Consider the following 13,313-nt stretch of genomic DNA (forward strand, 5'->3'; position numbering starts at 1 on the left):
AGAGAAAGAAAGAGAAACATCGCTCAGTTGCCACCCGTGCACGTCCCAATCAGGGATCGACCCTGCAGTCTGGGCATGTGCCCCGACTGAGAACAAACCTGTGACCTTTCAGTGTTTGGGGACAATGCTCCAACCAACTGACCTGTACCAGCCAGGGCTAATTAGTTTTTTAATCTTAGTTTGGATCCATTCTAAAAAATTTTTTTTCTTCGTATAAGAAACTGATTTGGCCATATAGATAACAAAGTCAAACTAATAGAGAGCATGTGGCTTCAGGTGGGCATTGGGAGCTGAGACAGGCTGAGCTCCTGTCGTAGGTCTTCTGCAGCCGAGGGTGGTACCTTGTACTGACGTCATCAGTCATTTTGTCTTTCTGAAGACGGGGGTGTTCTCCCAAAGTGAAGGAACTATTCCATTGCTGACTTGACAGCTGAGCAGTGGCCTGGTGGCAGCTGTTTGTGTGCTGCATGGCTGTGCGCATTCAGGTGTCCATCTGTGCCTCGACTACAGCAGATGAAGGAAGCAGGCCTCTGATGTCGTGATTCCGAGTTAGGCGTGAAACAAAAAAACTCTTCAGAGGAAAAGAATTTCTGGCTTTCCCACCTTTTACTGATTTTAATTGAATAAATAATTTAATTGAAATTAAATTCTGAGTTTTATATTGAAGCAGGATTTTGATTGTGTTTTAATAAAGAGTGTTTTCCATTTTCTAAGACTAATGTGTTGTCTCCCTGATTCCCACCCACCCCAGTGGACTTCAGTATCCAGGTGCTGAGCTCCGGCTCGTGGCCCTTCCAGCAGTCCTGCACGTTCGCCTTGCCGTCAGAGGTGAGTGTGCCCTCTCCTCCGTTCACTGCTGAGGGCAGATGGTCTGTGAAGGCTTTCCTGCTGGGCCACGTGCCACGCCGTCCTGTGGCTGCCTCTGTTCCACTCAGCAGAGTGCCTGCCTTCCCTCCTGCACATGGGACCTAGTGAGGGCTGTGACGAACATCATGACTGGTCCCACCTGTCTAAAGTAGAAACCTCTTTTGATTATACCTTCAAATGTTTAGTTTCCTGTGCTTTGCAAGAGTCCAACGCATGGCATTTGTATTTTACTTTGATGTAAGCACTGACTTTGTAAACTCGGAATAGTGTTTATCTGAAAAACATGATGAGATGTGTATTCACATAATGCTGTCCCTTCCTCCAGCTGGAACGTAGCTACCAGCGATTCACTGCTTTCTACGCTAGTCGTCATAGCGGCAGGAAGCTGACATGGTTGTACCAACTCTCCAAAGGAGAGCTGGTCACAAACTGCTTCAAGAACAGATACACTTTGCAGGTAGGTCACCTTCTTATTTTGAAATATTTTTTAAGTCTAAATGAAGATAAGACAAATTGTAGAAATCAGAATCCAGTGATTTATGCTAGAGTTAAGCTTCTGGGAAAATAGAATAGAGGTTAAGGAAACAGCATGGATCTTAGAAGTCAGAGGAGCTGAATTCTCTTTCTGGCTAAGGGACAAGTTACTTACTGATGATGCTGAGTCTCACCAGTTTTCTGTTCCATAAAATGAGGATGTAAGTGCTTCTGCTTCAGAAAATTAAATTAAATGAAATAATGTATCAATAATTGCTTGGTACAGCTCCTGCCTGCCATACATCAAGTGTTCAGGTGGTAGCTTAATAAGCTGGAGTTTTTCTGTATTTAATTGTGATAATAGTTTCCTTTTTTAAAAAATACGTTTTTATTAATTTCAGAGAGAGAGAGAGAGAAACATCAATGATGAGAGAGAACTATTGATCCCCTGCCTCCTGCACATCCCCTACTGGGGATCAAGCCCACAACCCTGGCATGTGTTCTGACCAGAATCAAACTGTGGCTTCCTGGTTTGTGGGTCAACACTCAACCACTGAGCCACACTGGCTGGTCAGTTCATTTCCTTTGACAAAGGGGTTTCACATCAATAGTAACTGTCGGTGCTTATGACAGCACTGAGCGCTGAGTAATAATAACCTCCAGTTTTGGTCTTTTCCCTCAAAGAGTCCAGGTTCTTTCTACTTGAACTTTACTGCAGGGTGGGCCTCACAACTAAGAGCTTTGCTTACCCTCTGAGAATGTCTCACTCTCATAGGTCAGTTTTTACGTGTTAAGAAACTTAAGAATGCATATTGTAGGCTCACACTCTGCTCAGTAAACTCTCAGTAATCCACTCTGATAAAATAGCTAAAATGTATACCATCTGCTACACTAGGTCCAGAGGTCTCGATCAACCTGAATGTAATGTACTATACAACTGAAATTTTGTTTTCTTTATCCCCAAATACACATAGAAGAACTCGTGAGTTCATACTTTAGTCCTTAAAGTGTCAATGCCCTTTCTTTGACCAGGTGGACACTCAGCAAGGGATATGATGTTGGCCATGACACTGTGGCCCAGGGGAGCTTGAGATCTGGCAGTAACCCTGCTCTTCACTGCCCTTGTATTTTTATTTAAGATACAGTTTTTCTTTATTCTTGTATTCTTTAAACAGTTTTTATATCGGCTTTCTTGAGATAATTTACATACAATGTAAGGAATCCATTGTGCCTGGGCCAGTGTGGCTCACTTGTTTGAGCGTCATCCCATGCACCAAAAAATCTCCAGTTCAATTCCCAATCAAGGCACATGCTTGAGTTATGGGCTCCATCCCCAGTATGGGGTGTGCAGAAGGCAGCTAATCAATGTTCCATTCTCTCTAATATCAATTTTTTTAAAAAGGCACCCATTGTAAGTGTACAGTTTGAGTTATGACAGATGTATGCACCAGTGGAACCACCACCAAACTCCTCCCGTGGCTTCTTCCCTGGTTGGCAGCAGTCAGTCTCCCGAAGCATCTTTGTCTTCCCGAGGCTCTGACCCAGGCCTGCACTGTCAGTGACCAAGGCTTGTTGCTCCTGGATTTTCATGTGTTGCTATGGATCATGGGAGAGAAGGGTGAAGGGATCCCGTGGGAAACCGGGGGGAAATGCTGGGGCTCTGGCGGGAGAAGAGCCTCGGCAGGCTGTCATTCACTGCTGTGCTTCAGGTAGCAGAACCTATCACGTGGTTGCCAGAAAGCTACCTCAGAGTGCCGTGATTTGCTTTAAACCACGTCAGACTTTACACAGCAAAGTACTTAGGATTGAAAAATCACATGTAATTCAATATGCTCTGTGTCAGTAGTGTACCAAAAGATAATTTTCCTTGGCGTTTGTGCAAAAACAAATTTGAAGATTGATGCTTAATGTTTCTGTATATACCAGATGGGTGAATATGTGTTTATTTGTATAAATGAGTGTGGACACTTGTGTGTATTTACATGGACAAAACACTTGAGGAGAAAATTCAAAATCATTTTAATGTTTGAAAAGGGGTGAAATGATGTCTTTCAGGAACACGTTACATTATAGTGCAATTGCACACACTGTCTTAAGTGCTTCAAATTTAGGCGATGTGTTTGTGGGGTGTTTTCCATGTATTTAAATTTGCCTCTCTTTCTTTTATGTGGGGGACCTCAAAGGCGTCTACATTCCAGATGGCGATCCTGCTTCAATACAACACGGAAGATGCTTACGCGGTGCAGCAGCTGACGGACAGCACTCAAATCAAAATGGTATTCTTCCCTTTCTCCCCCACCTTAGTCTTATAGACATTGTGGGGAAGGTATGCATGGCTGTCTTCAATTTGAAATAGATATTTGCCTACAAATATGCTCTTATTCCAGGATTTTAATATACTTTTTTTAAAAAGTTTGATTTTAAAAAATTTTTATAAGTTTATTTTGACTCAAGCCAAATTGACTCAAAAATAATAAGCTGGGGAGCAAGATCTCAAATGCTTGGGGAAATAATAGTTGTTTTTTGTTGTTGTTGTTGTTTGTTTGTTTTAAATATATATTTTATTGATTTTTTTTTTTTTTTTTTTTTTTTTTTTTACAGAGAGGAAGGGAGAGGGATAGAGAGTTAGAAACATCGATGAGAGAGAAACATTGATCAGCTGCCTCCTGCACACTCCCTACTGGGTATGTGCCCGAAACCAATTCCGGTACATGCCCTTGACCGGAATTGAACCTGGGACCCTTGAGTCCACAGACCAACTCCCTGTCCTCTGAGCCAAACCGGTCAGGGCGAGAATAATAGTTTTGCACCTTCTTTTATGCATTCGAAATTAAGGAAGGGACCAGATTGGAGAAAGAGAGGTGGAAATTGGATTACAGGATAGTCAACAAGATTATGTGCTCTCTTGCGGGTTAATACCCCCTTCCAAGGGTATCACTCTGGCAACTCAAAGGTGTGTTAACCTAGATGCACAAGAACAGTGGGCAGGGCTGTCTTAAAACCTTGCACTAAAGTTATAGGCCTGGAGTGTGACTACCCACCATGACCTGATCAGTTAGGGATTTATGATCAGACCACCTTGTGAGGTTACTTCCATAGAACCTCTTTTAAACTTAGTGTAACATAAACATGCACATAAATACATGACATAAATAAAAAATTATATATTTAATAATAAATAAATAGCCCTGACTGGTTTGGCTCAGTGGATAGAACGTCGGCCTGCGGACTGAAAGGTCCCAGGTTCGATTCCAGTCGAGGGCATGTACCTTGGTTGCGGGCACATCCCCAGTAGGAGGTGTGCAGGAGGCAGCTGATCGATGTTTCTCTCTCATCGATGTTTCTAACTCTCTATCCTTCTCCCTTCCTCTCTGTAAAAAATCAATAAAAAATATATTTTTAAAAAATATATAAAAATAAATAAATAAGAACAATATATATACAGTCATCATCCACAATGGCAAGTAGTTGTGCTTCTCCCTTTTTTTATTTGTACGCCCTTCTTCCCCCTTCCTCTTCCCTGACTGCTGTGTAGAATTTCTAGTACATTGTTGGATAGAAGTGGCATCCTTGTCTTATTCCTGATCTTGGGGGAAAGTGTTAGCAGTTTCATTGTTAAGTACAGTATTAGTTGTGGGCTTTACTTATATGCCCTTCATTAGATTGCAGGAGTTCCCTTCTGTTCTTAGTTTGTTCAGTGTTTTTATCATGAAAGAGTGTCGGATTTTGTTAAAATGCTTTTCCTGCTCTGGTGAGATAACTGTCTTGTGTTGAACCACTGTTCATTCTTGGAATAAATGCCACATGGTGATGGCATATAGTACCTTTTATATTCTGCTGGGTTTGGTGTACTGGAATTTTCTTGCAGATTTTTGGCATCCATATTCATAAGGTATGTTGGTTTGTTGTTTTCTTGCTACATTTTTGTCTGGCCTCGTACAATGGGAATTAGGCTTCCAACATGGTCCAAAATACATCTTGAAATTCTAAGGACAAAATGAGTTTGCTTCTTTGCACTTAAGAGTCTTTTCTCATTTCTCCTTACGTCAGAAGGAGCCTGAAGCCAGAGTGGAAGGTAGGTTGCCCCCTGACTTGGGAGGGCCTGCGCCCTGGTACCTGCTTTCAGGCTGACACATCCTTTGGGTGACTCTATGCCAGGGTCTCGGCTAATGTTTAGTGGTGGAGCTGCCTCCCTGCGGGGGTGTGGCTGCTCTCCTCCCGCCCACGGTGGACACTCGTTGCTCAGTCAGATTTGGCTCATGATGTGAACCTGTTACGCCTGCTCGACATGGCGGCCGTGTTCCAGTGCTGCTCTGGGATTCCAGGCAGGTGACTGGCCTAGAGGCCTGTCACTTTGATAGCTTAGCCCTGTGCCTCTGACCAGATGGTGCCCAGGAAGGTGAGGGCAGGCCCTTTCTGTTCATGCTTGGTGAGAAGGGGTAGGTGTGTAGGAATCTGAGTCACAGTGCAGGTCGGCTGGCCTGCATCTTATTTCAGGGGAGCATGAAGCTGTGAAGCTAAGGATGAAGTGCCCAAACAACCACTGTTCAAGGTCGAGGAGATGGCCCAGGGGCTACACGTGCTTAGAGGCTAGTGGACAGCAGGTTGCCACCCTGTGTCCGAGGACAGAATGTTTCCTGCCCTGCTGGAATGCTCTGGTGTTTCTTCAGGCATCGGTGTCTAAGAGGAGCTGCCGTGTATTTAAGTGGACAGGTTTCTGTTGAGTTAATTAAGGAATCAATTAGGCGTGGTCTCTGGTAGTTAAGTGTAACAGAATCATCAGTTTTCATCATTGGGTCATCAAGGCTAAAAAGGTGTTAATGTCACTTTTAGACGCAGGTGCTGGGGGACATAGTGGATTTAGGGAACCTCCAAAAGCACCATCTCTCTCTCTTTTCCTTCTGAGTATATTTGTCAGTTTAGGTGACTCGTGTATGTATGGCTTTTATTGCAAAGAAAGATGTATTTTCTCTTTAAGTTATTACCCCTTTTTCTCTAATTGCAGGACATTTTGGCACAAGTCCTACAGATTTTATTGAAGTCGAAGTTATTGGTATGTTTGTGCACTTTTTAATGTTAAGCTAGAAAAAGCCTTTTTCTGAGATTATGTAGTAACAGCTTTTTTCTTGTAGGTCTTGGAAGATGAAAATGCAAATGTTGATGAAGTGGAATTGAAGCCAGATACCTTAATAAAATTATATCTTGGTTATAAAAAGTAAGGAAATCTGATTAGATGGTCCTAGACCATAGCCTAGTCCCCTGACCCCAGCACATTAACTGCTGTCACTACAAGTGGGGGTTCGGGATGGGGGGGTGAGCTCAGTGAGGCTAGATGGGCAGGGGTGGGAGTTTGATGGCATTTGATAATTCCAGGTGTTTCTCCATTTAACTCGTTTGGGTTTTTGTTTTTGTTTTCATTTGGCAAATAAGCCTCCTTAAAGAGCTCATTTAGAAGTTTGGACCTTTGTGTCCAAGTGTCCTGATTTTATTTCTCCTGACACAGTTGGGAGAACAGTGAAGGAACTGAATACCTGGTGTACAGGTGTCCCGTGACCAGTGGTAGAACCACTTGGTATTTGGTTGAGGGCTTGTTTGCAGAGCTCAGGGTGGGAGCTTCCAGGTCACCTCTCAGCCCCTGTCTGGGGAGCAGTTGGAAAGAGACAGGAACCTGGACTGCCTGCCTTTTCAAATAATAGTGATTGTTTCCTTGATTTTCTTGACAGTAAGAAATTAAGGGTTAACATCAATGTGCCAATGAAAACCGAACAGAAGCAGGAACAAGAAACTACACACAAAAATATTGAAGAGGACCGGAAACTGCTGATCCAGGTGACTGCTGCACGCACCTTGGCGGTGTCTCTCGGGGGAGGGGCTTCGTCCAGTCTGCTTGGCTGTGACTTGTCAGTAGCTTCAGGGTGATAAATGCTTCTGGGTGGGGTCGATGAAATACCAGCAAATAAATGTGGTTTGAATAGGAGGGAAGGAGACTGTTTAATGGAGGGGTTAGGCAGCTCCTGTGGCTTGAAGACTGAATTTTCTCATTTTTTAAATGCTTTTATAGCTGGATTAAGTTATTATAATTGCTCATAAGACCAAACGTAGGTAGACATAAGTCCCTGCCAGCTCACCTGCAGTGTTTGCTACCTGTTAGGCCCGGGTCCATCCCATGCCTAGACACAGCTTCGGGGGCTTCCTTGCTTGTCCTTCAGAATTACTGAGGCTAAGTTGTCATTTCCCCTGCTCTGTTCTGCAGGCGGCGATTGTGAGGATCATGAAGATGCGAAAGGTCCTGAAGCACCAGCAGCTGCTTGGGGAGGTGCTCACTCAGCTGTCCTCACGGTTCAAGCCACGGGTCCCAGTCATCAAGGTACAGGAATTGCATAGCAGAGGCAGTTGGTTTAGAAAAGATGGAACTAAGAGCAGGTCATTGAGTGTTTCCTAAAGAAGAAACTTGGTTATTCATATGCAAATTTCTACAAAAGAAAATGGGCTTAATTTTTAAGCTTCCATTGGAATGCAGAGAGAGAAGTCAGACGTAAGTGCTCGGCTAGCTGGTTGTACCACCAACACCAGCTCAAGTGAGGCAGTGACCAGCCCGCCAGAGCCCCATAGGCTCACCATCCTCACTGCTAACACCAGCACTGAGCTCTCTAGAATGGAGTTCCCGCTGTCCTGTGTCCCCATCACGTTAGGGAGACTCTGTCTCTGGTGTAGCATATATCAGTGTGTGTTAATCTCTGTTGCTATGTGGGGACTCCTCTGTGAGCACCATTCAGCTCACAGTTAACAGGCGACTACCGACAGCCAGGGGGCCCAGGATGGGTCCTGGGGTTGCATTCAGAGCCAGCCCAGGAGCCAGTTTGTTCAGGGCATCCCATGACTTTGTTCCCTGCTGGTGCAAAGGGTGATTGTGGCCCAACTGGCTTCTGTAGCACCTGACCCAGTTCAGGTATGGGCATGCGTGGCTTCTGGGCTGACGCTGAGGGGACTCCATTCAGGAAGGCAAGGGCTTGGCTACACTGGAGGGATATATGAGGTGACTGTGCTCCCTGCTGAGCTCTCAGAGGTAGGGGATCCATGGTGAGGGTGCCTGTCACTATTCTGCTAATAAATGTGTTTTTCTCCACTACCTCTTCCTTTTTCAAATAACACCCAGAAATGCATTGACATTCTGATCGAGAAAGAATATTTGGAGCGAGTTGATGGTGAAAAGGACACCTACAGTTACTTGGCTTAACCCTTGTAGAGGGTCTGACTGTGCCACCGCGGCCAATGTTCCTGGTGGGCAGGATGACGACCAGTTCCTAGCAGCCGCCTGCACCACTGGCCTCCCTTTTTAAACTGAGACCAAGACTCCCAGCAGCCGGTCTCAGATGTACATCAGAACTGCTCAGGATCGATACATTTCAAGTCTGTAAATATGGACACCGACGCCATTTAACCTAATTTAAGAACAGAGGGGAATGAACCGTCATGCTGAGGGCTGCATGCTACTGCATCTAGATCAATACATCGGCTACGTGCTAACAGCTGCCTCCGTCTCGGCAGCTCTGAGTGTCGGCCACACTTTGAGAGGAGTCTGAATGGACCCGTGTGTAATCTGCTCTGAAAACCATTTGTATAGTGTGTTTCATTTTTTAATGTGTGAAATAAAGAAAATTAAAGGATTTCTGTACAAGTTGCATTTGGTTTTGTTTTCAGTTTTACTATTTCCTACATGTAAGTGAGAGATACAATGATTGTGAAAATTTACATCCCCAGTGATACAGGCTGCATTCTCTGGATCAGTGATGGCGAACCTTTTGAGCTCGGTGTGTCAGCATTTTGAAAAACCCTAACTTAACTCTGGTGCCGTGTCACATATAGAATTTTTTTGATATTTGCAACCATAGTAAAACAAAGATTTATATTTTTGATATTTATTTTATATATTTAAATGCCATTTAACAAAGAAAAATCAACCAAAAAAATGAGTTTGCGTGTCACCTCTGACACGCGTGTCATAGGTTCGCCATCACCGCTCTAGATCTTAGCATTTTAAGCCCTCAAGACTTCTTGTAACTTTTTTTCAAACATGGATGCTCATTTCTGTGACTTCTTCTGGTGACGTGAATGTGGCCTATGAGATTCAATGACATATTGATTCCATCTGCCACTTGTAAGGATGAAGGGGTTAATCCTTTGACCACCTGACCTGAGAAACAGGTGGGGAAACTGAGAAGAGGGAACTTGTCACAGTGAGTGGACGAGCTGGGAGTGAGTGAGTGATATACGACCAGTGAACAAGTGTCAGACTTGGAGGTGCAATACAGCCCGGTGGCTCCTTCATTCTGGTTCGATCCAGTTGTTTAAATATAAGAAGCCACAGTTCCAGATGAACTCGGGCTGCTCCTGGGAAAATTCCCAAGATCCCAGCAAGGGGGGCATGAGTCCTCTCTGTCCCTGACTGAGGAGCCCCTGACAGCAGGACCAGAGACCAGCTGGCAAGCTACAGCTTTCTGGCACCTGCTGGTAAGTTGGCATGTTCTCAGCTGTGTCCCCCGGAGATCAGCTCCCAGCATTGGGAGCCTTGGTTCCAGCCTGCGCATCCTCTTAACTCCTTTGTTCTTTGTCCACAGTCAGTCCCACGGTTGACTTGTCCCACCATTCGCTTCCTAACCAGAGGACAGAAAAAAATGGAAGTGGTAGCAAGACCTCCTGGGAAGGTATGGCTCTGCTGCTCGGCTTTTGTAGGTTTGTTTTCTTCCTAAACCTCACAGGTTTCTTAAGGATGTGAGGACTTGAACATACTTACCAAAGTAGACCTATAATGGAGTTGGTTATAAACGTACAAGGCATAGCCAAAGGAATATGCAAAAGTTAGGTTCTTAAGAGTTTCTTAGAATAATCTGGCACATTCAGGTTAGTTTTAAAAGTTAAAGGTCAAAAACGTTACAGGTTATAAAAAGTAATAGTAATAAGACTAAGCATTTATATAATGGTTTCCACATTTATTTAGTGTATTTTTCAAGTGATTCCCAGTATAAACCAGGACCACCCAGGGGACTTGCCCCTCCTACCCATCATAAAGATCCAGACCCCAAGACTGTCCACCTGGGAACCAAGCCCAAAGCTGCAGTTACTTTATTGGCCTCTGGGAGACACACCCAGGAGTCTCAGAACCCGTTTTAAACCCCATTGCTAGTGTGTGTCGAGTTCCTCTAGGACAGTGATGGCGAACCTATGACACACGTGTCAGAGGTGACACTCGAACTCATTTTTTTGGTTGATTTTTTCTTTGTTAAATGACATTTAAATATATAAAATAAATATCAGAAAGATAAGTCTTTGTTTTACTATGGTTGCAAATATCAAAAAATTTCTATATGTGACACTGCACCAGAGTTAAGTTAGGGTTTTTCAAAATGCTGACATGCCGAGCTCAAAAGGTTCGCCATCACTGCTCTAGGACAGTGGTTCTCAACCTTCCTAATGCCGCTACCCTTTAATACAGTTCCTCATGTTGTGGTGACCCCCCCCAACCATAACATTATTTTTGTTGCTACTTCATAACTGTAATTTTGCTACTGTTATGAATCGTAATGTAAATATCTGATATGTTGGATGTATTTTCATTGTTACAAATTGAACATAATTAAAACAGTGATTAATCACAAAAACAATATGTAATTATGTATGTGTTTTCCGATGGTCTTAGGCGACGCTTGTGAAAGGGTCGTTCGACCTCCAAAGGGGTCGCGACCCATAGGTTAAGAACTGATGCTCTAGGATCAGGAGTGCCCTGGGGTGAGTACCTTAGCTAAGAACAGGAAGCAAAGGAACAGGGATGAGCTAGGAGGTGGTTACCCCACATCCTCAAATTTCATACCTGTACCTGCGCACTCACGGTAGGTAAATTGGGGGGGGAGGGGAGAGACTTGAACTTTTTCACTTTATTCCCCAAACCATATCCTCGCCTAACAAGGATGGTCAAGAGCCTCAAAACACAAACCCAGGTCACTGGAGTACAGGCCCAGTAACAGGGGGAACAGTTGATTCAAGAATGAAGCACCTAAATTTAAAGGGTTTTTATTGACAGCACTTTTAAGATGACCAAATCTCCTTGCTGAACGTTGGTATCTAATTCCTTGGAAAAACTTAAGATTTTACCACACACAGGTGAAAACTCAGATGTTTTGAACTGAATCCTGCTTCTGAAGCCGACTTTTCTTCCAGGAATCACAGTAACTCCACTGATGGTGGTTTACACGCCTAGAACGGAAATGAGATCTTTTCCATTCTCCAGTGGCAGACCAAGTGGCGATTGTCAAGGTGAGGTTTCTTTTAAACCACGGTTCATACTTGATGTGCTGACCCTCACTGAGGTCGTTTCTGACAAGGGGCTGAGGGAATAGCAAGCATGTATTTCAGCTACTCCAACAGGAGCCCAAAGCTCAGACAACTTTCAGAAGAATACTTAGGTTCTCAAAAAGTTCACGATTTGGCCCTGGCTGGTGTGGTTCAGTGGTTAGAGTATCAGCATGCACCAAAAGGTCACAGGTTCAATTCCCCATCAAGGGCCATATACCTGGGTTCCAGGTTTGATACCTGGTTGGGGCTCATACGGGAGGCACCCAATCCATATATGTCTCTCACATCAATGCCCCCCCCCCCCCTTCTTCCTCCCTTCCACTCTCTAAAAATCGATGGAAAAAAATCCTCCTGTGAGGAGTTTAAAAAAACAAAAAAAAAACAGTTCACAAAGTCAGACTCTTTCTTGATGACCCATCTACATAATACAACTTAACTTTTACAGGGTGGTGGCAGCTATTACATACCTGGACTCAGGTGGAATTAAGATTTTTGGGTCACTGAATGGATGTAGGGGAGGCTGGAGGCCGAATGAACCAAACAATATTGAAAAGTAAGCAGCAGTTTCTGGGTAGACTATCCACATTGCAGATGGATCACGAGAATTCTCGTGGTTTCTGTTCTATTGTCATTGAGAAACAGTGTAACGGAAAACTCATTCACTGGAGTTAAAAATTACAAAAGAATTAAAAGTGATTAGTCTCTTGTCCTTAGTAATAAAAACTTTTATATTAATTTGATATTTTTATAAAATTATGCATCTTTGCTGACAATTTATCAGATATTCCAAGTGAAAGTGATGAAAGCTTTGACAGTGGCAGTGATATAGTTATTCCTTCAAAAAGGCGAAAAATAGTAATTTCAAGTGATTCCAAACCTAAAAATTTGAACAATTCCACACGATTTTGAGTGTAATTTGTGTCTTGGTTGCCAAGATGATTGGTCAAAAGAGGACTTTCAACCTAATTTGGAAAAACTTGAAGGTAATTCTAGGGTTACAGTTATACCGTCTGATTCTAAGAACATCATTGAAATCCCCAACTTGGTTTTTGATGATCTGTTTGAACTATTTTGTCATCAATCGAACATATATTATAACCAAAATTTGGGAAAGCACAAAATTTCGAAAGCAACAAAGTGGTCTCCTGTTATTCCAACAGATATGAAAAAAAATTTAGGACTGATAGTGCTAATGGGGCGTACTCAAAAGGATACTTGGAAAGAATATTGGTCTATAAATTCAGTTCTAGCCGTTCCAGTATTTCCTCAGACAGTTAAGTCGAAATCGTTTTGAACAAATCTGGACTTATTGGCATTTCAATGATAATGCAAACATGACTAAACCTTCATCCAGGCTATTTAAAATTCAATCTGTACTCAACCACTTTACTAGTAAATTTCAAACAATATATAAACCTATGTGAGAATTATCATTAGATGAAGGCATGATTCCCTGGAGGGGATGTCTTCTATTTTGAACTTAAAACCTAGCTAAAATTATTAAGTATGGTTTACTTGTGAGATCAAGACTGGGTATATTTGCAATATGGAAATTTACACAGGTGAAGGAAGAAAATTGAATGACTATTCTGTCACTACTTCGGCTGTATCTGGAATTGGGG

General features: G+C 43.2%; 1 protein-coding gene across 3 annotated transcripts in view; it reads left to right on the forward strand.

The window, feature by feature from the left end:
* Positions 1 to 9,019, forward strand: part of CUL1 (cullin 1) — a 95,541-nt gene extending 86,522 nt beyond the window's left edge. For all 3 annotated transcript variants that reach the window (XM_070424094.1, XM_070424095.1, XM_070424093.1), the window contains exons 15-22: positions 752 to 828; positions 1,193 to 1,324; positions 3,525 to 3,617; positions 6,347 to 6,394; positions 6,474 to 6,556; positions 7,065 to 7,170; positions 7,595 to 7,708; positions 8,498 to 9,019. In XM_070424094.1, the coding sequence (XP_070280195.1) occupies positions 752 to 828; positions 1,193 to 1,324; positions 3,525 to 3,617; positions 6,347 to 6,394; positions 6,474 to 6,556; positions 7,065 to 7,170; positions 7,595 to 7,708; positions 8,498 to 8,578 (734 nt within the window). In that variant the 3' untranslated portion in view covers positions 8,579 to 9,019. The remainder of the gene's footprint in view (positions 1 to 751; positions 829 to 1,192; positions 1,325 to 3,524; positions 3,618 to 6,346; positions 6,395 to 6,473; positions 6,557 to 7,064; positions 7,171 to 7,594; positions 7,709 to 8,497) is intronic.
* Positions 9,020 to 13,313: the final 4,294 nt, after the last annotated feature.

This window comes from Myotis yumanensis, unplaced genomic scaffold (assembly GCF_028538775.1).
Source record: "Myotis yumanensis isolate MYYU_CA2020_CCGP unplaced genomic scaffold, mMyoYum1.0.hap1 SCAF_9, whole genome shotgun sequence".
NCBI lineage: Eukaryota > Metazoa > Chordata > Mammalia > Chiroptera > Vespertilionidae > Myotis > Myotis yumanensis.